At 39.0% G+C, this 27,594-nt stretch overlaps 1 protein-coding gene across 3 annotated transcripts in view; it reads right to left on the bottom strand.

The window, feature by feature from the left end:
* Positions 1-281: 281 nt before the first annotated feature.
* pip5k1bb (phosphatidylinositol-4-phosphate 5-kinase, type I, beta b) overlaps positions 282-27,594 on the bottom strand; it is a 51,987-nt gene continuing 24,674 nt past the window's right edge. For all 3 annotated transcript variants that reach the window (XM_088335997.1, XM_088335998.1, XM_088335999.1), the window contains exons 6-15: positions 27,016-27,168; positions 25,721-26,020; positions 15,271-15,476; positions 15,098-15,181; positions 12,324-12,372; positions 12,142-12,226; positions 7,923-8,084; positions 4,178-4,304; positions 2,245-2,368; positions 282-857 (exon numbers count right to left, since the gene is read on the bottom strand). In XM_088335997.1, the coding sequence (XP_088192123.1) occupies positions 855-857; positions 2,245-2,368; positions 4,178-4,304; positions 7,923-8,084; positions 12,142-12,226; positions 12,324-12,372; positions 15,098-15,181; positions 15,271-15,476; positions 25,721-26,020; positions 27,016-27,168 (1,293 nt within the window). In that variant the 3' untranslated portion in view covers positions 282-854. The remainder of the gene's footprint in view (positions 858-2,244; positions 2,369-4,177; positions 4,305-7,922; positions 8,085-12,141; positions 12,227-12,323; positions 12,373-15,097; positions 15,182-15,270; positions 15,477-25,720; positions 26,021-27,015; positions 27,169-27,594) is intronic.

Below are 27,594 nucleotides of genomic sequence, written 5' to 3'. Positions count from 1 at the left end.
CATTTAAAACAGGTGGTTGATATTTATTTGACATACCTGTATATGTATTATTTTATCATTGGATTTACTTATTTTAGGTTTGTAACACAGAAGAAGAGAGATGCCACTTCTTGTCTCCAGAATATGAAAATTAAAAAAAAATTGTGTTTTGCGCATGAAAACAGAGAGCACGATATCAGGTACGACTTTTTAGTGTCAAAAAGCTGGCATGCATACGTCTCCTTTCAAAATATTTGTTGTCCTCAGCTGATTTTCTGTAAATGATACCACTGACTCCCAACTGTTTTTTAGTAACATTTATAACTGTTGAGTCATTGGACAGCATCACAATGTAAGATTTGAAAAACTACGCATGATTCATGATGAAATGACCTTCGATTGTACAAATAAAACAATCAAAATAATCGGCGACGTAGCTGAAAACAATCAGGAGTCCGGAGACAAAATTCACTCACGTTTGTCCACACTGCAATGCCTCCTCTCCTCCAAAGAGAGTCCAACTATTTTTTTTTTTCCCCATTAGGAAAAGGTGCAGCGTTTCGGTTTTCTGCAGCTCTAAGCGTGTGACCACGCCCACCACTGTAAACATTTCTCATCAAATCAGCAACTAACGGAGCTGGGAAAAAATGTCTTTCTACTTAGCAGAATAAAATACATATTTGATAAATATACTTTGGAGGCCACGGTAAGGTACACAAAATGAAAAATGGCGACAAGTGTCTTTTCACACGACGGGACATCACAAAGTGTCCGTTCAGTTGACGTCTCTTTACTGTCGACATCTGACGTTGGCAAGAAAATGGCAAGATGATTGCAGCGGCAGCTTAACAGTGGAGGTGGCGGAGATCCTCACTTCACTGCAAGGAATGAGAGGAAGAAACATGATTGACAGATCGCAATGACAGAAACTAACGTAAATTCCGGACTATGAGATGCTACTTTTATCACCATTTTAACACCGCGGCTAATTCATCAATTTATTTTCCTGAAACGGATTGTCGCACGAATGATGGCGGAGACTTCGAATGCGCTTCCCGCCCCCTACGGTGCCGCATCTCTGGCGGTTTGACTCAGGCAGCGGCGAGCAGCTGGCTTAGAACAGGTGCAGACCAGGTCATCCAACTGTTTGGTTCAAATAAGATATTGTGATTTTGCCAAGTGCTCTGAATGTCAAAATGAAGAAATTCAATGAAGCACTGATAAACGGCCTTGAGTAGACAAATGTCTCAGCAAGTTAAATTCAAGACTCTTAAAGACTTTTTAATGACTTTTGAAATCAAATTTAAATCAAAGTCAACAGAAAAAACACAATTGAAACACACAAAACGAAAAAAAAAATATTTCTTGCACGCAATACATAGTGCCTCATACGCATGACCTGTCACAGCTTTTAGCCATGGCGAAAAACAACCTGAGACATGCGTCTGTGCTGAAAGGCCCGACTGAAACCACATCACCGTTTTGATAGATCCCATATTGTGGTCATGCGATGTTGCTATAAAAGTAAATAGGTGAAATATTAAAAAATAGACGATTAATAAATGTTACTAAATCTCTTTAGTGCCAACAAATATGAATGTTATTGACATGTTTACAATTTTAAGATTTTCGAAAATTGGATTTAAGACATTTCATTGCCAATCAAGGCCTTGTTTTCAGAATAATGAATTCATGAGACTCTTCAAGGATCTGCGGGAAATCTGAATTAGAGACGCGCATGAACGAATAGATGAACGAGATTCTCACTGTTCTTAAGAAGTAATATCGTTGTCGTGGCATAATCGGCGGGGAAAGTAACACATTGAGCCACGGTTAAGACACTCCTTTCCAAACTTTCAGCAGCTGTCCATCACAATCAATTAGCGCAGCACTCAATATTAATTAAATTGACATTAACATATACCAAGAAGTGCGACAAAAAACATTATATAAAAATGTTTGGAATCTACCTAACAAGTAGGGTTGGCTGATTAAATATTTTAGTGTGGCAGCAGGTGACGAATTAGCCGGTATATTTTTCCTAACATGACGCCAGTTTTTGTCCTGATAGTCAGTCGATTGACAGCGCGGCACAATGTGTCACTTTTCTGTTCTAGACATTTCCCCGCTGATTTCTTAAAATGTGAAAAAAAATGGATGTGAATGTGTTTATTTTTATTGCGGCTGGAATTCTTCTTCAAATTTTAATCAGGTGCGCTCTGTAGTCCAGAATTTGCAGGAAACAATTTAAATGTTTCGACTAACCAAGTAGACGTCAAGAATGGATCCATCGTCACGGTCCACGTCGGCATCCATGGTGCTGTGCTCGGACGTGAGGCAGATGGCGCTGTCCTCTAGGGTGAACGTGGAGCTGGAACCGGCATCCTCCCTGAAATTTGAGGAATGTTCGCGTTTTATATCAGGAAGTGCATAACTGGCATGCCCGCAGGCGGCTGAGTCAACACTTTTGATTAGTGCGCAATAGACCACTAAGGTTGCCAAGGTCAAAAATGAAGTTCAACGGCAGAGTTCATTCAGTGATGTGCAGTCAGGTGAGGCAGGAGAGTCTGTGCCTCACTTATCATGGAAATATACATTTTAAAATGTATGAAATGTTTATTTCAATTTAGTATTAAACTTCAATCTCAATTTGGCTACAGGCTGCTCAAAAATTGTCATCTGACCACGAGAATTTAGATGTACTGTACCTTCTTTTTTATTAATTTTCACCACCAGGAGACGCTTAATAATGCACACTGTCCCTTTAATCTTCTTATTACCATGGGGGCACCGGCACCTCTGTTTGAAAATTGCTCCTAGAATTACCGTAACTCTGCGACCGTTTGAAAGAAAAATCAAAGTAGTTATCCAAAACACCCACAAGGTGGCAGCAACTTCCCACAATTGTATCTCACAGGCATCCACGTGTGGCAACGAACCAATCACAGGCAAGAAATAACATACAGGCATGATAAGTAATTCATTTTGTAAAACATTTTGGTAATATGTGAAACAATAAAACAAACATTTGGACCCTTTGAACATTACTTTATTGGTTTTGATTGTCAAAATGAAAATTGGGGTGCTGATGGGTCATGTATGATGTGGGTCTCTGTTTCTAGGAATTGCTTCACCGTCTACCACACACGCCCATAAAACGCCTGATACTACTTAGAAATAGTGTATCGACAACTGAGAAAGACTCAAAGACGTTGTATATAATAATAACAGTTCATATTTCCAGTTTATCTTGTCTCATGTCCAGTTCCAGGGTTAGGGTTTTACCTTTTATTGTCTTAACACCTATTTTTGGTAGATATTGCCAGATATTGAAAGTTGGGGTTGCTATTAAAAAATAGGGCCAAAAGTAATTTTTCTGAATTTTTTTAAAGGCCATAATAACCAAAAAGAGATTCCTGGAGATCCGTACGAAACTTGGCCAACAAAGTGTTAATATTGTTGCTTTGTCCAACAATATTTCAGAATCAGTTTAAAATATTGCGCCAATCTCGATATCAATTTTCAGTTAAGTGCTGTTTTCTCTCGTCTTATATTTTACACTAAGTGCTGAGGTTTTGCTTTTATCCACTAGAGAGCACCATAAGACCTATTTCCTTAAGCCTGCTCCGGCGACTCTCTCAATTGAACTCTGCAGTTTTGACATTTGATTCCTACCAGAAGTTCCTAACCCTAATCTTACGGGTAAATAATACGCGTCCTCCTCTTTCCTTAAGCTTTTAGAAATGTTCTTTTTTGTCATATAGAGCAGGAAACCATATGACAGCAAGAAGCTGTGAAGTCACCACTTTAAAGAGAGTCGACAGTGTGATGTAACACCAACATGAATATTTCATGAGAAGCTCCAGAGCTCGGCGGAGTAACCCGAAACCTCTCCAAGCGCCTCGACACCTTTACGGATGCTTTCAAGAGCCGCACTATGCGAGATTTCGAGTCGTGCCGGTTTCTGGAGACACTGAGTCACCTTTACCTATCGCCAAAAAGACGCCTGTGACACTCAGGCGACAGTGTGGGAGTGTGACATATGTTTTATGCGGCCACGCCTGTAAAAACAGACACACATAAACATGACCTCCTTCTGGTCCCCAAGGCCGAGGCCTGCTGCTGCTGTTGTGTTTTGAAGCCTGGCTCGCGCAATTAAAGCGACCTAGATGAAGAGGCGTGTTGTTTTTCGTCCTACCTTTCGTCCGTTCGGTTGTCCACGGTGACCCAGATGGAGGAAGAAGACAGCGTGCCCACGGATGAGTCTTTGAAGTAGGACGAGTCGGCAGGAACCAGGTCGGGATGCTCGTGAGAACCAAACATGGCTGGGGACAAAAACGCCGAGAGATGGTGTTAGAGCAAGGGAGTAGTTTTGGCATGAGCGAAGGGGAAGCGTCCACTCCAATATCGAGCAGTAATTGTTTAGTCAAGAATCGGAGGTAAGATCTGTCTGAAAAAAATCCAGTCCGACCAGCCCCCCACCCGTATGTGACCCAGCTCGAACCTGAACACTTAAATTGATTAGCAGGACAAAAAGGAGAGATGATTTATGATAAAAAAATAAAACCTGTCTCTTGTAATGAAATCCAAGCTAAAGATGCTCTAAGAGATTTAAAATGTCTCGTTGACGCCATCTTCTGGCTTAAGTCAACGTTGCAATCTCTGTCAAGCTCCTTATGTGGTGCGTGCAAGTACGTGAATTACTTAGACAAAATCACAAACTCTTCTGCTTTCAATTTTTGGGGGTCTTGGGTTGGCATTTGGTCTGTACTTGAAACACACATTTTTCTTAATTTCACAATTTTAATCCAATTTTAATTTCAATTTAAATGAATTTAATTTAAATTAATAACCTATATTTTATGTTGACAATATAAGGGGATGGTGTCATAATAGTCTGTAGTTTGCAATAGGCTGTGGTCTGTGCAGCCCTTTCAGACTCTTTGTGATTAAGGGTTATACAAATAAACATGACTTGACTTGACTTAATGCTACACTAACAAAAAAATGCAGGGACAAGCAAAAAAACACTTGAAGCCGTCCCCTCGTCCCCAAGTTTTGCTTCCTAATGTGTTGCACGTCCCAAACAGCGTTGCTAAAAATGATAGCCGCAGTGGGAAAAAAAACATAAAGGCTCTTTGAACTTAGTTGGGATATGTTAACACATACTCAATAGAGAAAATGTTATATTTTATTTATTTTAAAGGACACTTTAAACGACGTACTCCACCTTTAAACAAGACCGTATAAACATTTATATATTTTACATTTCTGTGTCTCCGAACGCCTCTGCGCACTGTGATACTAGTGTAGCATGGCCTAGCCCGACCTGAACGTAATGATTGACATTTTAGGCCCAACCTCGGCTGAAATTCTGGTTGATCTTGGACTCGGGTTTGAGCTTAAGATTTTACGTCTGGTCCACAACAATATTGTGTTAAATAACATTTTGGGCTGAAGCGCGGACGCACATGACCAAAGTGATTAGCTGTGCCTTTTCCATATTTTACGCAACATTTTGCCTTGGTTGCTCGGTTGGTTTATATGCGCAAGTTTGGTTGTGTGTCAACGGTAGCGAATGGTATGCACCACAAGGGGAGGGGGCGTGGCTTATACAGGAACAACAAACCAACCGTAAATTAATGGGGATCACTCAGCACAGAAAGTAGCCTAAAACTCACCCTGGAATAAAAAAAAAGTCAATGCCCAGAAAAAAAGACCTAAAGGGACCGAAGTTCCACGAATGCCTGAAGTTCAATTACTGAACTTGAACCCGGAAGCCGTAAGAATATTAATAAAATGTGTACAAAAAGGTTAATAGTTATTTAATAATGTAGATAATAAAGATTAACATACTGGTGAAAGCTAAAAAGCGAACGTTTTTAAACCATTTACAATACCTTCTAGCAGTGCTTTAATGGCAGACACTCGTACATGATTTCCTTCATGTCACTGTTTTACACTTTTCCTTTAGCATCTTATCATCTTTCTTGCGACCCATTGGCAAAAAAAGGAAATAAAACAAACAAAATCACAATAAAATGAAATGTGGTCCCTCTTGAACGTAATTGGGAAGGTGCTGATTGAGTGTAATTGACCTTTTTTTGCTTCTTCTTAGTATTATTTTTTTCATGGCAAATGTCTGTGACACACTGAAAACGGGCCGCAACACACTTTTAAATCTCGACCTACCAGAAAGGAAAACTGATCTAGAACCTGCTGCACCGGCCCAAACAGGACGGTTGTGGTCCTGCCAATTGGACTTTTTCTATTATTTCTGTTATTACTTAAATTTTATGTTGAGTTTTACCGTGTATTGCCCATTTCCCTTGCAACATTATTTGCAGCCTGGTCATTCTGGAAAGGGAATTACCTCATAGCGACCCTTCTCAAACTTTCATGAGGCTGAGTTTTTTTTAGGTTTTCCTCGCCCTCATGTAGGATAAAGAAGAGGGGATATTGTAAAAGTGATCAGTGATTAAGAGCTATACAAATAAACATGACTTGACTTGTTTAAACTGCTGTATCGACTGGGATTTTGAGACAGTACGCTTGTTTTTGTCGTCAACTGGACTTTTTGCATTGCTGCAGCTATTACGTATGTTATTTGTTGATTTTAACTGTGTATTTTCTCTTGATGCCAGTGCAACATCCCTTGCAGCTTAGGTATCCTGAAAGAGTATCAACTCATATGTGACCACTTCTCAAGGTTTTTTTGAGTTACATCATTCTGAGTTTTTTTTAGATTTTCCTCGCTCTCATGCAGGTTTCAGATCGTGGTGTTAAAATAGTGGTCTGTGCAGCTCTTTGAGACTTTTGTGATTAAGTGCTATTCCAATAAAATGTGACTATGTGAATATGTTCATTTCACTCCAGTTTGCGCTCACGTGCTGTCTATTCAATGGTCCTACACTTCCCCATTTGAAGTGTCTCTAATTGACTTTGCATGTGATTTCATGCCGTGCACGTCAACACTCCTTACGCAACGTTTTGCCAGGCCAATTAGGCCACTGCTGTCGGGCCGCCGAGTGTTCGTCAGGGTACATAAAAAGCAACCTTGGGGGTAGCTGACAACCGAACAACAAACACGGGGCTCTTCTGAGTGTCATTAGAGAAAATCTTTGCAAACAACAGATTTTAAATGATATCATGTGCGATATGGATTTTAAAAAACTTACTGTTCTGATGCTAACGGATCTCATTGTTGCCTTTGACACAGTAAATCACCATCTTTTATTAAATAGACTAAAAAACCTGGTGGCTATCTCTTGTACTGTTATGAAATGGTTTTATTTCTTCCTCACAGACGGACATTTCTTAGTATGTATGGATGCATGTTCCCACAGAACCCAAAAAGTTAAATGTGGGGTTCCCCAAGGATAGGTTTTAGACCCGGCACTTTTTAATCCTACATCTCAACAAGGTCAAAACTGAGGTGTTTGCCATTGGTCCTGAAACAACAGGATTTTAGACTTTTACACTGTGTATCTTTTGCGGTATCTTTGACTCTGAGCTCAATTTCATACCACATATCAAAAATATAACTAATATTGGGGTTTATCTTTTAAAGAAATTAGTCACAGTCAGCCCATTTCTCTCCGGTAAGAATGGAGGTGCTGATGCATGGTTTTATATCATCTTGTTTGGATTATTGTAATTACCTGCTCTACAGTCTTCCTAAAAAGAACATCAGGTCCCTTTCCACACACATGGTTAGTCTGTGTCTTGCTATATTTATATTTTGTTTCTGATATTATTAACTTATTTTTTAATTTATTATGAGCATTGTGTGTGTCTGTGTAGTAGGGGTTCTGGGTTGTTGGGAGGGACAAAAGGAGGGCATTTTATTGTCTGATTACACACAGAATATTTTTATACACAGTACTTTGAGTGGCAATTCATAGGCTTAACAGTGCTTGACAAATAAATTTGATTTGATGTACCTTGTCCATCCAGGCTTGCCAGACTACGAGCCCCCCAGCGCAGATCCCCCCTTCTCTTGTCTTCGTCTCTTTCGTCCACCTGCGATGAAAGGATCTCCTGAGAAGAAGACTTCAGAGCGTGGATTGAAGTGCGGTTCCTCTTTGAAGGGGAAAATCGAATCTCTGTGCAAAAATGTCAACAAAAGGAGGAAAAATCAGAACGAAGCGCAGACTGAGAGTTTTGCGAAGTCGGCCCGTCAAGGCCCGGGCCCCCATTCGTTCCCACAGAGGCTCCTGCGGGGTTGCGTAATGCGGTTATATTTAATATTGACAGCAATTCCCACAACGGCAAAGTGAAAGTTTGTGTGATCCCTCGCTTGAGAAAAGCAATATTTATTGGTCAGCTTCAAAAGCGCTCATCGGGGTTCAAAATATATATGCTATTTGGACTTCCTAGGTTCAATCGCTTTGTTGATAGTCATGTTTTTGCAGCCAAGCAGATAAAACACCTTTTTTGGAAAATGTAAAAAACTGATGGATAGTTTGCCATTTCTTTATAACAGGGGTGGGCAAACTTTTGGAGTTGCGGGCCACATTGGTTTAAAAAAATTGGCCAAAGGGCCTGCCTGTACCACAAGAACAATTTATTTGTTCTCATTTATGGTCTGATGTTTGGCATTTATATAGCGCTTTTCAAGTCAATGAATGGATATACATGCAGACATCTACATGTTATATTTATTTTTAATATCATTAGTCTCATCAAATTGGTTTATAAACACTCAAAATTAAAGCAAAATTAAATCTCAGGTCCCTGTTCTAAACACTAAATTTAATATTTAAATATGTAGTATTACTGTAGATGTATTTTTTAAATGTTTTTGTAGTATTTCTGTAGTAAGATTTCAGTGCTACTGTATTTCCATTATAGTATTTTTGTAGTATTTGAGTAGTAGCATTTTTGTACTATTTCTTTAGTATTTGTGTAACAATACTGTGTATTCGTTGTAGTAAATTTGTAGTATTTTTGTAGTACTTCTGTTTTGGTATTTCTTTTTTGTATTTCCATAGCAGTATTTTTGTCATATTACTTAGTATATTTTCAGTTTTACTGTAGATGTTGTAATATGACTGTTCAAGTATTTTTGTAGTGTTTCTGTAGTAATATCTACAAGGTACTGTAGTATCTTTGTAGTACGGCAGTAGCTCAGGAGGTAGAGCGCTCGTCTTGATCCCAGTTCGAATCCCGGCTCGTCCGTGTTACATGTCGAAGTGTCCTTGGGTAAGACACTGAACCCCTAATACATGGCTGCAAGGCCGCTATTGAGAAATGTGGAGCACATTGTAAAGCGCTTTGGGAAGTCATTGACTTGAAAAGCGCTATATGAATGCATTTCATTTCATTTCATTACAAAGATTCCACAGACATAATCCCAGTACAGATCCCACACATATAATCCCAGAGAGGTACCTCTACTTACGAATATCTCTACATAAAAAAGTTTGCCTCTAGTTACAAAGTCAAAAATATGGTAGAGCACATGCTTCCCTCCCAGAGTTACCCAAAAAATAGACAGTGAAAGTACACCCACTAGTGGCGCTTTTTACTAACTGGTCAATATCAACAAACAGGCTATCGCTTCAAATCTGCCAGGCAACCAGTGCACATGCGTGTTCCTGGCATGCTCTTCGTGTCACCATCACAGTTCAGAGTTCCCAGAAGAGGAGGAAAGCTTAGGGCAACAAACAACCATCATTCATTTTAGCAAAATTCCATGACGTCTCGGAATTAGTGGCAAGGAATCACCCGGGAGAAGTGTTGGCAAGTCGGGCTATCGCTATGTCTGCCTAGCGCATTTCCGACAGATTGGCAAATGCTGGCAAAAGCAGCTGTCATCGGATTGATTTGTCAATAAACACGAGGCAAAAAGGTGGATGAATTTCTGAATTATCTCCTTTTGTTTTTTGTTACAGAATGTTTTATGCTTATTGCGCGGTAAGCTAATCATAACATGGATTTGTTTAATGTTCTCATGCTCTTTTTTTTTATTAAAAAAAATCATACTGTACTCTTGCGGGACTTGGAACGGATTAGTGCATTTGCATACAAAATGCGTCTCTACCTACGTTTTCAGGTTCGGAAATTTTCCCAGAACTAATTACCTTGATCAAAGCCCTGCTGACTGATAAAGAACGATGTTTTTGTTTTTTTGGGGAAGAGAGGGGCACCCTTAATCAAAGCCCTGCCGAGAGGGCGGCTGGGTGTTTGTGCAAGTGTGCGCGTGTGAGAGCAAGAACGAGAGGGATAGAGAACAAGAGGGATAGAGAGAGAGAACAAAGGCTTGAACACGACGGAGTGGGACACAACGCTTAGAGAGATGCAGGAAAGCAAGTGTCCGGTCACAATGCAGTATGAAGAGACACTATGATATGAATTGGCATCGGAAATCTCAAGTCAAGCAGTTCTGGTGCCTGGCCCCCAACCCTCCCTCTCGTGCAGTCGAGCGAACCAGTTGACTGAGCCATTTATTTTGATCTTTTTTTATTTTTCAAAACGAATGTCCGATCTGGTACAATCTTTGCTGTCCGAAACGGTCCTTGTGGGGCAGGTAGCATTTGATGTCTTTTTAATTTGATCTTTTTTTCTTTAAATATTTTGGTACCCGCAAAGGAGTAAACCAGCGATAACCGAAGCGCGAAGTAGTGAGTCAAGTCAAGTCATGTTTATTTGTATAGCCTTTAATCACAAGGAGTCGAGGGTTGCTGTATTTGCATAATAGTATATTTGTGGTATTTTATAGTATTACTGTAGTAGTATTTTGTAGTATTTCTGGAGTAACATTTTTGTGGTTTTTCTATAGGGTTTTTATCATATTGCTATAGTAGAGGTCCAATGTAGTGGAAGCTAGATCGCTTGTTGGTGATAGGAATGAGTGGAGAGGTGTTGTGAAAGGACAGTGGGATGTTTGGAGATGTTCCAAGGGATGGGCAGGGCACCTTTATGATACGGCAGGGGTAAACCAGTGAAAGCTGTTGGGCCCTGCTGTAGAACTCGAGTGACATGGCCGATTTCTTGTGTCCCGTTTCATCTGGAGGGACGAAAGCATGACCAACTTGGGTGCAGAGGTTCTTAACTTGTCTGGGTGTTTGGGCATCTGGGTTGGCCATGGTCGTATTTTTTTACTTTCTTCCTTTTTTCTTTTCTTTGTGTTTGTGTATGCGTTTCACTTGCTGTCGGTCACCCCTCTCGAGGGATATGACCAGGGTAGGTAGATAGATAGATAGATAGATAGATAGATAGATAGATAGATAGATAGATAGATAGATAGATAGATAGATAGATAGATAGATAGATATATAGATAGATAGATAGATAGATAGCTATAATAGTATTTTTATAGTATTTCTGTAGAAGGATTTTTGTGGTACTTATGTGGGATTTTTGTAGTATTTCTATAGTATTTTTGTAGTATTTCCGTATTAGTATCTTTGGAGTATTTTCATATTAGTATTTTTGGAGTATTACTGCGTTTAACGTCTGCAGATGCAGAGTGAAGAACACAATAGTCTTGCTTCATGGCAGAGGTTGATAGTGAGACCAAGGTTTCTGATTTAGTGCACACCTCAGCCTCAAACAATAGAATTACTAATAGTATAAGCACGCTAAAAAGCAAGTCAAGCCATTGAGAATATTCTCACTGTGTGGACATTTTTTCATAATAGAGAATGCTTTTATTCAAAAAGAGCAGCACACCGACTTTATAAGTTAAAGTAAGACAATAAACGTTTTTTTTCTAGGTTATTGTTGATATATTGTTCTCCTGCTCTGCCGATCAAACGTTAAAAATTATTTGTAAATCTGGCTGTGCCTCACTAAACACAAACCTCAGCGCACGTCACTGGTCTGTTACTCTCAATTAGATCAATGAGCTGCTAACCCAAGTACTGCAAACTAAACAATAACCAACATTGCTAATAGTATAATGTACATTGGTCCATTGATCAGGGATTTAAAACCGCGGTTGTTAATTTGACAGAACAAGTGAATATTTAATTTTTTTTCCAATTATAGCTATTGTTCTGAATGCCAACACAAAGGCCACATGCATGTCCTTTTTTATGAGAACCAGGAAGACAATACAAGGAAGTAAGTATTCCTCCGGTCAATTTCACAACAGTGTTGCCGCACACCCAGCACTTTTTATGAGATTTTCTTAAAAACAAAGTGAGACAAACTTACGCTGAGCCTTCCTGAAGACCCTGGTGCTCATGAACTTGAGAAACCGACTGGCGTAGAAACCGGGCCGGTGCACCGATACAGAATCCTGAGAACAAAGTACAGAGTTCATAAATGCTTGTTTTCATCAATTTCATCAAATAAAAAATGATTTTGTATCAGGCGGTTTGAGGAAGGGGACTTACGCCATCATAGACCAAAGCTTTCCACGAATGTTCCAACTTTTTTATGAATCTGCCCAGAGCAAGAACAAAAAGCTTGTTACAAAGGTTTCTGTATAAACTTTCTCTTCCATGTTTCATCAAACTTTTAGGGGATTTATGTAGCGTTTTAGCTTCATAAGGGGCCATCTTAAAAAATAATTGGCTTTTTAGTATCCGTCCCGCTGGGGCTGAGCTCACCTCAAGCCGCCACTAATAATGACACTTTTATATGCGCAGACATCCAATGAACTCTATGCCTCTCCCTCTTAAGAATACAGCAAACCAATGTGTGGAGAACAAAATAGATGTTGTTTAAATCATATGGCCACTTTATTTTACATAGATATATTTTAATGCGGGCAGCACGGCGGCGCAGTGGTTAACGCTTGTGCGGCACAGTTCATGTCATGGGAACCTGTCGTGGGTTCAAATCCAGCTCCAGACTTCCTGTGCGGAGTTTGTGTGTTCTCCCTGTGCTTGCGTGGGTTTCCTCCGGGCACTCCGGTTTCCTCCCACATTCCAAAAACATGAATTTCAGGTGAATTGGCCGGTCCAAATTGTCCCTAGGTGTGAATGAGCGAATGAGTTGTCTGTCCCTGTGTGCCCTGCGTTTGGCTGGCAACCAGTTCAGGGTGTCCCCTGCCCACTGCCCGGAGATGGCTGGGATGGGCTCCAGCCCCCCCGCGACCCTAATGAGGATAAGCGGTACGGCTAATGAGATGAGATGAGATATTTTAATGCTGCGGATTTCATGGATCTATTAGACCTGTCAGGACTGTCAGAATCAGCCGCCAAACTGAACGGGAGCTTGCTGAACTGCAAAAACCTGAGGACCAATCCCTACAAACCTGTTCCTAGTTATCTTTAGACTTTATATTGACTGCATGGACAGCACACCACGTCGGGCCATTTTGTTTGCATTTCCATACCCGGTTGTTTTTTCTTTGTGGTTTGGTTTATGTTTGGACATGTTATTTTGTAACCCCTTGTTTGTTTGTTACTTTGTTCCCGGTTCTGTTATGAAATACCATCCTTTGTTAAGCCTCCATTTAGCTAAATTTGAACCAGCGATAATGGATGTTCTGAACTGTAGAATCAATTAAAACTAAGCATCATTAGTCTTCCATTTGCTACACAGAATACGAACATCTAAATCGAGTAGTATTTAATCCGAAAAAAATAAAAAAATGCTTACCCAAGATACCGAGCGTCATGCAGTTTTTTATGTACAAAAAAGTTTTTTCTGGAGTTTAGTAGTTTGTGTATCTTAAACTTGTTCAGTGACATTTACGACTGTAGACGTCAAATATTTACACAAATTTTCCATTGTATTTTTCATACAACAAAGTATTGTACGGCGCATCGGGTATGGCTGGTTCACTGCTTTGCAGATTTTGAATTGAGTTGTCTTTATTCTCATTGATATCAACGTACCGCGCATTGTGTTCTGAGCAGATAGCAGTCAGCAAATGCTATCATGGGGGCATGTAAGAGAGGGCTTTGTGTGATGGGTGGGCGTGACTGTCCGTGTGCCCCACAGTGATAGGCTTGTGTATGCTCCCAGTCAAACAGCCAAGGTGGGTGGGTACACAAGTCTCTGTGTCTAACCTCCCCCTGTCACCTCACCCAACCCAAAACTAAGTGCGGAGCACCGTTTTAACTGAGCTTGTATTTAAATGGTTCGTCATGGTGAAAATTGATTCATCAACTAAATCTGACTTTGAGAATAGTCAGAAGAGAGCAAATAAATGGTGATCACCAGCAGGTGCTTCGTGGATTGTTATCAGATTCGGAAAGCAACTGAGGCAGCGTCGGGAGAGAAGGAAATCGAAGCCGAATCCTGTAGCTCACTGATTCTATTTTCATAAAACGGATAACCTGGGGCTGTTGTTGGGGTTGTCCATCGATTCGATGATGACCATCTTCTTTTATTTGTAAGTCTGCTGATGTTTGAACAGTCCGATCCTGGATTGTGGTCAGAGACTCAGGTAAAAGAGGATACCTGCGCAATGATGGTTTTTAAAGTGGCGTAAGGGGTTTGCTTTCCCCAATGCAACTATCTTGATTGTAAAGAAGATGGTTCCAGTGGCAAGGGAGACCCTAGACGACCGGCATCTTTCTACAACTGCAGGCGGCTAACGGGATCCAGGTCTGTAGGAAACCGCCTCAAAGCGTGCCGCCACCAGCTATTGGGATCACTCTTAGTCTGGACTCTACCCTTCGACCTGTTCGGCTTGGGTAACCCTACCAGGAGTACGAGACTCCCGCTGACATAGCTCTAGGGGTCATGGAGACGCGCAAAGTGCCCCACCACGTTAAGGTGGTGATCCGTCGGGACACAACCTGGGGCTATAACTTGTGGGAAACCCCTATAACCATGACGGTTGGATTTTAATCATCTTGGAGACCAGTCTTAACCCAAGTATCCCTGATGCAAGCATGCGGCAAGCCGGCCGCCCTCTACATTGCTTTCATACACTGAAAAGAGAAGCCCTCCAATTTTGTTGTACTTTTGTACAATGACCATAAAGACTGCAATTCTGTGTTCAGTGTTTTGGAGATCTATAGTTGTATTTTTTTACAGTCGTAGACCATCACTCGATAAGGACGTCATCTCTAGGTAAGTTTGACCCTTAAGGGCTTGTATTAGGTGTAGCGCTACTTCACCGATTTTTACCTTTTAAAGGGGGTTCTGGTCCCCCTGAACCGTGATAACCAAGGGGTTTATCGTATTCCATTATGTGTAAACATTGTACCTGTATGACTGTAGAATATCGATAATGCCAAGGAAGATGAGCAGCTTTTCTTCTTTGTGTGTTTTAGCAGGAATGCCACCCATACTGTAGAGGGAAAACATTTGTATATAAAACGTTTACTAACTCTCATTTTTTGCTCATCAAACAACTTTTATCAGGATACATTCACTCACGTGTCATCGTCTGTGGTAAGGGCCTCAGCTGCTTTGCCGTCACCTTGGATGGACTCCAAAGCGGTTGAGTATAAAACCCTTTGGCCCAAAGGTCGAGATCGGTCGCCCCCCGCCTGGCCCTGATCCATCCCTTCTCGCTGGTTCTGTGTCAGGACGTGGACACCCAGCAACAGGCTGTAGTCCATGATCTTAAAACTCTCCAGCACCTATGGGAGATAATGACAAGCTCATGTCTTCTGTTACAATTCAGATTATTGAAATCTATGAGCACGACACATAAATATCTGCAACGTGTGTCATCGTCTAAAGGAGCAACAGGGGCCTGCAAGAGGAGATTTCTGTTGAACGAGGATTTCAGCCGAATAAACAAGGTGTTTCTCCACAAAGTGTTACTCATGACCAGTGTGAGTAGCCTTTCACCCAGTTCCCAAAGTCTCCCGACATCTCGGCTCCTCCCGGCAAAAAGAGTGCGCGCATTGAGTACGAGCGAAAGGTGGAAATCGGACATACCCAAACTGAAGTCGGCCTTTTTCTGTTGTGTTATGAGGAAGTTTTAGGAGCTCAGTTTCGCGGTTTATTTCAACGTTTTGCTACTTTGTGGATTTTTTTTGTGCATTGTGTTCTACATTGTGATTGGCTAAACAGTCTCCTCACCTATTTTCTGCCTGTGTCTGCCTGTGTGTCAGTAACTTTGCAGTCCTAGGTCTTACACCTAAGTTAAACAGCTTGATGACCCTACAGTATGTAGTCTGAGTACGAGCAAATCTGATATAAAAACGCGGATAGTGTCCTGAAATAATGTCCACCCTTTTTGGGAATCAAGACTGCAATAAAGGAGGCTCATTCTTTTTAAAATTAGAATGAGACAGTAGAGAATTTTTTTTTTTTTTTTTTTTTAAAGAACGTTTACAAAGTACAGTGCTTTTATTTGTTAAATAAATTCTTGAGCCTGTACATAAGGTTTTCTCTTTGGTTTCAAAGTACAATAGAGTATTTAATAAATGAATAAATAAGTGTTTATATTTCACAGATTTTTTTGTTCGTTTCAAAACGCAACCCCAATGAAAAATCACGGATTACTGTAATCCACTTTTTCCTCATCAAAGAATCTCAAGGGTGCTGTTTAATGGACCGCCCAGCGTTCTGTTTCTTTGATGGGTTTTGACTTTAGATCAGGGGTGGGCAGACTATAGCCTGCGGGTCACATACGACCTGCAAAGCTTTCTAATCTGGCCACCCGCCAAAAATGGTAAAAAATGATCATGTTAATGTTGTTTAAGGTATAAAATATTACAAAGTTTAAAAAATGTTGTTTTGGTGCCACTCTTGTCCCCAATCTCCCTTGGAGTTTTTTAAGGTATTTTTATTGTGCATTTTATTTATAAAGATATTTCCTAAATGTTGTAAAAAACAAACAAATACTTTTTTAATGTTTTAAAGCATATCATTAACTTTTGTGCATAAGAGGGACATAATATATATATATATAATTTTTTTTACAGTCAGAATGTTTCAAAAATTATTTTGTAAAACTATAAATAAATATAAAATAAAATAATTGTAGCTGCCTGCATGTATATTTATTTTTTGAATACATATGAGAAAAAAACTTAGGCCTACATAATGTTTCGAGCCGCTTTCAGCAGATAAATACATTTTAAAAAATCTAATCAATCTATCATTTTTTTCTTCCTGTCCCTGTGCCCAATTTTTTAACCCACGGTGGCTCCCGACTAAAAATGTTTGACAAATGTTTAGACAAATTGTGTCAATTTTCAAACTAGGACGATACAGCAGCAAATGTACAACGATTTGCGAGTTGCGTAATATACCCGCACGCTAAACCAAATGAGTTGAAAAACAAACACTCAGGCTTTTGTCTCAACTTCAAACGCTTTTTTTGAGGATTTGCATCCCTTCGCCCCCGGCATATTCAAACTGCAGCCTTGGTGGAAACAAACAGCAATACACACACAGTGTACAGGCAAGTCTGCCTACGAGAGGGCATTGCTTTGCCCCAGCCTTGCCTTTCCCAGGCCCACAATCAAGATGCAATGACAGAAGGAAAACTAGACAGCTTATCTAGTTGTTTTAGCCAAGCTTTTTAAAAATGTTGTTTATATATGAATGAGTATGTAAGAAAATCAAAACACACGAGCAGATTTTGGTGAAAAAAAAGTGACATTGTGCTTTCGTCGTGTGTCAAACGACTATAAATGATTTGCATTAAAAATCATAATCATAGTATGACTATTGATAAATATACCTTGCCAGCAATACATAATGCCGTGAAAAATAAATTAAATGTCCTTTATTAAACGGCAAAAGACCAACAACAAGCTCATTTGATAAGCATACTTTTTTGTGACATTTATGTTATGTAAAAATGGCTCAAGGTTGGATTGCATTGAAGGCTGATGTTTTTATGCCCTTGATATACAAGCAACAATAAATCAGCTACATAACACTCCATACTAACAACAGCATCTTTTTTTTACTGCAATGACAATGCAGAAGTAATAATGGCCGTGTGGCAAATTAATACCTGGTATTTTGGTGGATCGATACTGGCTTTATTTAACAAGGATGTTTATTATTTAGCACCAATAATCCCTATAATTTTCCACGGGTCTGAGCGTTCACACAAAGTCGGTGAGAAACGCTTGAAACAACAGTGAGCCACCATAATCCCAAGTGTGGCAAGATAATTAATTATCAAACATGTCCAAAACTTGACATCAAGTTACATTTTGCTCAGTTTCCGGCAATGCAAAATGATTTTTCTCTTTTGAATGAATTGACTCATGTACTATTGCAAAGGTTGTACGGCCTACAAACGTCGTTTGTTCTTACAATTCTTTCACAAGATATCCATTTCTTTTTATTTCCTGATATATTTTGTCGCATAATATTAACATTTTTGGGGGCCTATTTAGTCGGTTGTAAGAAACAGAACTGTACTTAATCACATTTTTAAGTAGAACTACAATGTTGGCAACAAGATTCACTTGATATAATTGGAAATTATTTGAATGCAACACACTTTTTCTTCTTTTTTTCCGTGTTTTTTTCTACTTTTTTGTTACTTTTTTCTTTTTGTTCTCTATTTACTTTTTTCCTACATTTCTTTATTTTATTTTTTTCTGGCTTTTTTTCTAATTTTTTCCTTCTTTTTTCTCTTCCTTTTGTTTCTTTTTTTCTCTGCTTTTCACTACTTTTTCATTTTGGTATTTTTTTTCTTTTTGGTTCTATTCCCCCCTTCCTGTAAGTCATGTTGTGCATAATTTTACATAATATTTGGTCATGTTGGGATTAAAGAAGCAAAAACAACCTGAAGAGCTGTTTAGGACCCGAAAGATTCCTTTTAGTGAGCCGAGCCGAAGAAGCCGGTTCTCAACTAACTTTACTCAACTTCTTTCTACTTTGACTCGACTTCAAAATACCGCATTTAGGACACAACGTCAGGGGAACCCATGTATTTTTACCTTCATGCACTGCAACTTTGACTTAAGTTGCTTCTTAATTAGTAATTTTGAGCCCTCATTTTTGTGCGCTGGCGAGATTTTGTTGTGCGCTGAGAATGTGCGAGCAGTGTGCAATTGCGCACGCGCACAGCTTCAGGGAACACTGTTTAGCACCTCCTAGAGGTAACTTCAACTTGAAGTTTGTCCCACCCTCTCTACTTTTCTCTCAGTCTCTTTCTCTTATTTTTTTTTTCTTCCGATTCTTTGTGTAGTTGTTGATTTTCTTTGCTACCCTTTCGATATGGCTTGATTACCTCTTTAATTTACTCAAGTTACAGATTATTACATAACATACAGCATGTGAGTTGCGTATTTGGCTTTGATTATGTATATGTCAATGAAAAGATTATTATTTTTTTTTGCATTAAAACAAGGAAAGCCGATCCTGTCAAAAATGTGTGCGGCTTGGCATTAGCATAGATAAATTCCTCACATTCTTTAAATGTTTTGGTGGAGCAAATTGTCCTTCTGAAGACACAAAAATGGGAGTGTGCAAATTACAGAAATAATCTGAATACTACAAACATTAATTTGTCAACTAATTGGGGCGTGCCATTTAAAAAAAATGTTTTGCATTTTCTTTTTGGCATCAGATTTTATTTACATTCATCTGCTGTGAAATAGGGAAAAGAAGGGATGAAATAAAATATTTAAGGAATCACTGTATTTATTTATAGTGTATAACGCACACTAGGATATAATGCCTAGTTTTTCCTATCAAAATTGGTTGAAAAAAATGGTTTCACTCTTTCTGAGCTCAAACTAGGATTGTAAGTGACAAACTTTTCAAAATACGTTCGGCAACAATAAATAATAAGAATAATTTATTGACAACATAGACTATGAACACAATACCAACATAAAATATACAATATAAAATATGTACTTTGTTTTGTCCTTTCACTAACATTCGTCTCTGGTATTGTGAATGAAAAGTTACATGGTTACATAAAATGTAAAGTATTTATGTAACATCTTCATCACTGGTGGTCTAGTGGTAAGAATTTGCCACTCTCACCGCCGGGACCGGGGTTTGCTTCCCATTGTATTCAACTTTTTGCGATTGTGGTCAGTGATATTTTTGAACTGATGAAACATTGCTCTAATAAAAAAAAACACCTTGTGTATAACGCACACCCAAACTTTGAATTATTTTTTAGGTTAAAAAAATGTGTGTTGTACACAGAGTACAGTAGATAAAGACATAATTTTGATAAACATAGTCAACACTTTTCTCCCGAGAGGACCCTAAACCGTATGTGCTGTATCGAGATAGCATACACAATTGCTTATCTGAACACACAGAGGAAACAGCAGCACATCACTTCTCAGTTCATCCGATTTCAAAACAAATAAAGAACTTGTATCTATAATATTCATGTTCATGGACAATAGCGTCAGCCCTCCCTCCTCTTTCCTTGAACTCTCCTCAACCCTTTGTTTCAAAGTGGCCGCTGACCTCCCCTCTATGTTTTGGTTGAGCAGCCTCTCCTGGGCTGAGCGGCTGAGCTGCTTACTCATGGAAATAGACTAACGCAATTCTGCTTAGAGGGCAGTTTGCTTCCCGCACAGGAGGCGAGAAGAGGAAGAAGTGAAAATAACAAACAGACTTTAGCCTGCACAAGCTGCAGGCCTCATATAACACTGACACAATAGCAATGGATACTTGCGCACACCTATTGAGGACACATTATAAAAACTTTTACTTTTCTTTTTGAATATATTTTTTTCCACACTATAAGGCACAACGCCCCAAAATAGTCTTTTGTTGTATACTTTTCATTCATTAAGCGCACTGGACTATACGGAACATGCATTTGAGATAACAGTAAGGGCTTCTGTGTGTACGGATGTATATCAATGCAATGCATTACCATGTGATGCTGACCGAAATAGCTAAAACTTCATATGAGGTGGGAATCGAACCCTAGTAGTGGTGATAAGAGTGCCGACATGTTACCACTAAATCTCCAGTGGTACAGATGACATACAAAATGGCTTCAGACCTTATTCAATTACCACATTACTGATTTGCATAGCGCATTCTGATAGGTTAAACAGTTTTGACAAATTATTTACCTGTGCGTCTGACCTCTTGGTTTAATATGAAAACCTTTGTATAGTATTTTGTTGAAAGACTTGGTTATCTCCATTCGCTAACATTTGTTGGTGAAGAAGTGGCGAGACTTTTTAATGCAATATGCAAATTAGTGTTCTTGGCACCGTGAGTAAAAATATTGTAATAATGAGATATGCTCTAATACCTTGCTCATATATTCTTTAAACCACATGTCATTTACTGATCAAGTGTTGGCACTCTTGAAGCTACTACTCGGGTTTGATTCCCATTATATTCAATATTTTGCAATTTAAGTCAGCGATGTTTAAACCTCGAGGAGTAACACACACATATACATACTGCATTTCCAGTACGGCACACTGGAAAAGAAGGGGCACTTACAAATCTGGGCTCAATTGAGATTTTTAGGTGCGCCTTTAGTCCAAAAAATACATGGTATATATGTATTTTGTAGTTTTTTCCTTTTTAGTCATCCATTACTTAATTTAAGAATTAAAGCAATCCTTATCAGTAAAGTGCTTTAAAGGCATCCAGTAAATAACAGAGAAGGAATAGATGCTATCAATTATAAACAGTTTGTGCTAAACCTTACACAGGCTAGCAGGTGTGTGTGTGTGTGTGTGTGTGTGTGTGTGTGTGTGTGTGTGTGTGTGTGTGTGTGTGTGTGTGTGTGTGTGTGTGTGTGTGTGTGTGTGTGTGTCTTTCTATTAACATGTCAAGTTGAACTTAAAGAAAACACTGACTTAGCAAGTTGGGAGGATAACATTCTTTCGAAATCATAAAAAAGGAAAACAAAGGAATGTGGACAAAGTCAGCAAAATGTCATCAGAATGTTGTTTTTGTCCCAAACACAGAGAATCAATAGGAAATCGGCACCTTATTTTGACGCTTGTTCAAGCATTAAAGTGACAATGTCTATTATTTAGCACATCCTGGTGGTAAATTGATTCAAGTAAAAATAAAAGATACATGAAATATTACATGAACATGCCTTTTTTTAAATACTAATAGGTCGAGAAAATATCATTTATTTTACTTAACATGAGGCAACCCTAAAGGGAGCTGAGATGAGTGTCCACAGTATTGCTGCTACGGGTACCCAAAAATCTTATAAACGCTTGGCAAAAAAAGAGACTTAAAATGGTGTGTTTTGGTCACTTAAGAGTTTATGTAGATGTTATACTCCCTTGTGCTTTTTAGCACTTGTTTTTGGTTGCACCACATTGTAAATCCACTGGTCAATTATACCACTGGTGGGCCGTCTGGGCCTGCAAGGCCATCTCTGTTGGTCTAAATATTATCTGAGTAGTGTGATCTTAATATTTTTTCTATGAATACACCAAATTGTCTTTCACTTTCCTTTGAGCATTTAACCAAACACATGTCAGCCATTACTCATTTGTCAGGGTCAGAAATCTACCCGGAGGCCTTCACAATCAGTTTGGCAAGCCCTGAGACACAACATTAGTGTAGATAAAATTGACTCAAGTTGGCAGACCAAAGCCTTCAAGCAAGGGTAAGTAAACGTCAGCGGTTACACAAACTATGATTGGCTAGGGTGCTGTAACGGAAGTATATCACAACCAAAAGGAGAAGAAGATATTCCCTAAGTCCACTGCTTCAGTCGATAGCTTTTGAGTTTAAAAGTGACAATATTTTCTTCCAGGGAAGCATACCCCCCAGATACCCCTAGACTGTCCATTTATCAGGGTCTCACAAGATTCTATGGGAAACACTGAATTATTTTGTTTTGGGGCATACAAGATCGTAATTGAAATATTCTTGAGGAAGGTAGGGGGGATGGATTTTGTGCACAAATAAAAATACATTTTCTGCTAAGTAAAATGTAGCTTTATAACTAAATAATGGTGCCATTTATAAGGTTATTACTGATGCTTTTTATATGAGTCACAGCTGTATCTGCGATAAATGTTTTATGTGCGTAAAATAGTTATTGAGGGTTGGATTGATTCAGAGGTAGCACTACTGAAGGCCTAGGTATAAAATGAACAGCCTGCCACCGAATAATACACACTGTCCTTTTAAAGAGCTTATCTGTTACGCAACACCCTCCTTACCCAATCATTGTGTTTTTTTTACTAAATAATAACACTCTTAGAAAATTTCTTGCACTTAACGGGCTGCACAAATCTACATCACTGTTCATTAGATGCAAATGTTGACTGCGTCAATCATTCATGTTTGCCATTCATAAACAAAAATGTTCTTCAACATGCAAACATGTGACCATGTTAGGTAATGCTAGAAACAGGGACAAATTGGAAGGTCAGGCCTGAAATGAATAGTATATTTTAGGCCAATGAATATCTACTTGGTAAATAAGGTGACTTAATCTAAAAATGTAAAAGATGCACTGTAAAACCTTCGCATTATATGTCAATTATTATTACTATTAATATTGCTTCAAGGTGAGCCACGAGTGTCTCACGCTACCAGGATCCTGCCTTAATCTTATTTCATATTTGCACAGATGAAACACAGCCACTGAGACACAAAAGCATATATCCTAGGTAAAACTGGGAACTGACACAGATACAAAGTACTTACCACAAACATTTTAAGAAAACTACAAAAAAAACTACAAGAGCTGTGTTACAAATATATCACCACCAAGGTCATACAGTTGTATAAATATATAACAATGTTTTGTAAAAAAGCCTCTTGCCAATTATTTATAATAAATCCATGTCACATGAAATGAAATTATGTCTAGTTACTTTTGAGAGAAAAGTACAAACAAACAAGTAAAGTGTTGCAGTTGCAAGTGTAAACAGCGTGTTATAAATTGGATACAGCTGTGTTCGGAAATAACAGAAACAACGGAAACATTTTGATGTGAAATGGGAATCAGCCTCCATCTGCCACAATTGTAAGTGTCCCTGACTCACCCCGGGTGCATTTTGGCAGTTTCAGTGGTCTCACTGTGTGGGTTATATACTTTCCAGCAAAAGGCAGTCGTTTCTGTGCATACAATGACAGCTTGAATTTCAAAGTCTTAACTTGCCATAAATCGATAGTTGATGAGAAAAAAACCTATGTTATTCAAAGACCTGGATATTGTCAATAATTAATAATAAGTACAGCGTTTCCCATACATAGAAAAATTCTGGTGGGCTGCCAAGGTTTAATTTGTCCCACCAGAGTCTCAAAAACTTGTATTATTAACAAATGTAATATTTATAAGTATATATGAATGCAAAGTTAGGCAGCATGGCAGCTGAGTGGTTAACTCGCCAGCGGCACAGTTCTGAAGTCGTCGGATCAAACCTTCCTGTGTGGAGTTTGCATGTTCTCCTTGTGCTTGTGGGGGATTTCTCCCACATTCCAAAAACATGCATTTCAGGTTAATTGGCCGGTTCAAAATGTCCCTAGGTGTGAATGAGCGAGTGAATTCTCTGTCTCTGTGTGCCCTGCGACTGGCTGGCAACCAGTTCAGAGTGTCCCCTGTCCACTGCCCGAGGACAGCTGAGATGGGCTCGGGCTTTGCTCTGGTGAAAAACATATGCGGGAGCCTCATATTCTTTCAAGTCTTGTGGCGACAACAGAAGCGCTGCATTGTGGGTTCTGTAGTTTGAGAGTTATCAGCCTTTAATAGAGGCGGGCCTTTATAGTAAATGGATATATATAAAACATTATATATATATATATATATATATATATATATATATATATATATATATATATATAATGTTTTCACGGGCCGGATATAATTATACGCCGAGCCGAATGTTGCCTGCGGGCTGTATATTTGACACGCATGGTTCACAAAGGGAAACATTCATCATCTAGCTTCTTGATTTTGCACTAAAAATGCACCAAATTGGTCCTTTTGAATTTAAAATCTAAAAAAAAATTATCTCAGGGGAGCATCCATCCAGATCCCCCTACCAGGGTCTCACAAAATTCTATAGGGAGAACTGAATTATTTGTTCTGGGGCATACAGGAAGGGCAGCACGGCAACGCAGTGGTTAGCGGGTTTGCGGCACAGTTCTGAGGTCATGAGATGGAACCTCCTGTGTGGAGTTTGCATGTTCTCCCCGTGCTTGCATGGGTTTCCTCCAGGCACTGCGGTTTCCTCCCACATTCCAAAAACATGCATGGTAGGTTAATTGGACGGTTCAAATTGTCCCTAGGTGTGAATGAGCGAGCAAATTGTCTGTCCCTAACTCTAAATCTGATTGGCTAAACCAACTGATTTTATGCCTCAGGTCTGCAGAACTGATTGTGAAGGCCTCCAGGGAGATTTTTGTCTCTGACTACAAGTAATGACTAAAATGTGATTGGTTAAATGCTTAAATATAAAAGCACACCAGGGGGGAAAGCAATAAAAGAAGGCTGACTTATAATGTGGTATTAATTAAGTAATCATAGTTTTGTTGGTAGGTTGTTTGAATCCCTTAACCACAAGGGTCGTAGGGGCACCATTTCCTGTGGTGTGTCTTAGTAAAGCCTGGTGGAGCCCATCCCTGTGGCCAACCCAGGATCTACTGTTAACCATATTCATAGACGGAAAAAAAAATAAAAAATAAAAAATAAAAATAATATATATATATATATATAGCGAGTTGTCTGTCCCTGTGTGCCCTGCGACTGGCTGGCAACTAGTTCAGGGAGTCCCCTGCCCACTGCCCGAAGATAGCTGGGATGGCATCAGGCACCCCCGCGACCCTACTGAGGATAAGCGGTGCAGATAATGGATGGATGGATGGATGGATCATACAGGAATGGAATTTCCAAAGGAATCATTTGACTAACGAAGGAGTTCTGATCATGCCAATGATTAAAAATCAGCTGGCGCAAGCATGTATAATGATCTCCACTTACCCGGCAGTCTCTCTGCAGAGTCTTCATCAGGTTCGCATAAGTCTCTGTGTCAAAGTAAAGCCCTTCTCCGTGCATGTCTTGGAAGTCCAAATCTTTGAAGGTTGGACAGGCCTTTTCTCGTTCCTTCCTGGACGCTCGTCGTTTGTACGTCGATCCTTTCAGGTCATACTTGTAGTGCATTTTAACAGAGCGAGGCAGCACATTGTTCATGACCACCAAACGGATGTTGATGCCTCCCGACTGGATACAATACAGTCCGTAAAATTTGGGAAGTAAGGTGCGTGGATTCTGGTTCAAGTTCTGTGAAGTGAGGTGACAAAGACAAAAACCAATGTTAAAGCTACATTTTTATGTCATAAATTACGGTACTTTCATACACGTATACATATATTTGTTAGCTAACTTTGACAGGTAATGTTTGCACTATAATGTGCCACAAATAAAATAAAACAAAAGATATTTGATGCCGCATCATTCTGACCAATAACGATACTCAGCTCTTCAGTAGTTGTCAATACAGATATTATGGATGGCTCAACACAACTTTTCCCTATCTGGTTGCAATACTGATAGGTGAATCCAAGTGGATACTGATCCTTTACTGATCCAAGTATTTTTGTCAACTGAAAAGTTAAAATTTAAATGTGTGCGCAATAACTTTTATTTTAAAATGTAGGTTGTTTCTTCGAGTTAAGCAGCAATTTTCAGAAAATTCTGAGCAATTTGTTTTTTGTCCGTTGGTTGTTTCATAAAATACTAAGAGATGCAATCTGGAAATCTTATTCTACTGTAATGTATTAGGCAATGGTATTTAGAATTTCTAAAATGAGTGCAATTTACAAATTTTTCAAACCCATGTATACATTGCAGATTACAGTATGGCATTGCAAGCTAAAACCAGCATAGTTTACAAAAATGTTTATTTTGCAGTTTTATTTAAGAATATGCAATTTGTAAGCAAACACTGATACCGTTGAGAAGACATGGAATTAGTGGTACTATTCATTAACTCCATTCTAATAATTAAAAAAAAGAACATATAAGTGCTGGAACTTATTTATGCTTGGAATTATATAAAATAACATGTTTTTACTCCTCTGATTTGTAAAATGTTTTTAAAACAACTACAACAAGTTAGCCAGTATTAGTATAGTAAATACTGATACTTGAAACAATACTGTCTATGTGATATTGATACCTCACATTGGTACACAACCAAGTGGTCAGGGCATAGTTTTATTGATATACATATACATTCAGTTCTAAGTAAGACTCTGTATATTAATTTGACTCACCATATAGTATCCAGGAAGTAACCTTTGTAAAAATTTTGCTTCTTTGTGCTGGACTGTTTTAATGATGAACTCATCGTCGCTGGTTAGGTAGAAGAGAGATCCACTTGCTCCCGGGTTAGTCAGCTCAATTAGAGGCTCATTGACAAGTGAGTACTGAAAAAAAAAAAAACATCAACAAAAATCTGTAATTTGCGGTTAAATGGCTCACAATCCCCTTTATAGCGCATCTTGAGGGAGGTGTATGGCTGTGTTTGAAATTCTTCCAAAGCAAACTGATACAAGCAAAACTTTATATATCTGGATTCATGACATGAGACACCGAAACTGAAAAATACATCCTTTAGGACTGATCTGCCTTTTTAACCTAACATATGTAATTAAAAGAAGGACCTCCAGGAGGGCCTTTAAAACAGGTTGGAGTTTCTTATCTAAAAACTTTTTTCCCTGTCTTCCATACAAGTTCAAAATCCATTAAGGTCTTCTCTTATTTTGAGTGTCTACTAAAGTTTGAATGTATCATTCATAAAATGAAGACAAAAAGTTTAGAAGCTCTACAAAACTGGTCTAAGCACGGTCAAA

The sequence above is a fragment of the Urocampus carinirostris genome, chromosome 5 (genome assembly GCF_059441175.1).
Source record: "Urocampus carinirostris isolate Australia breed hairy pipefish chromosome 5, RoL_Ucar_1.0, whole genome shotgun sequence".
Lineage (NCBI taxonomy): Eukaryota > Metazoa > Chordata > Actinopteri > Syngnathiformes > Syngnathidae > Urocampus > Urocampus carinirostris.
Note: the sequence above shows the minus strand (reverse complement) of the source record. Positions and strands in the feature narration are given on the sequence as shown.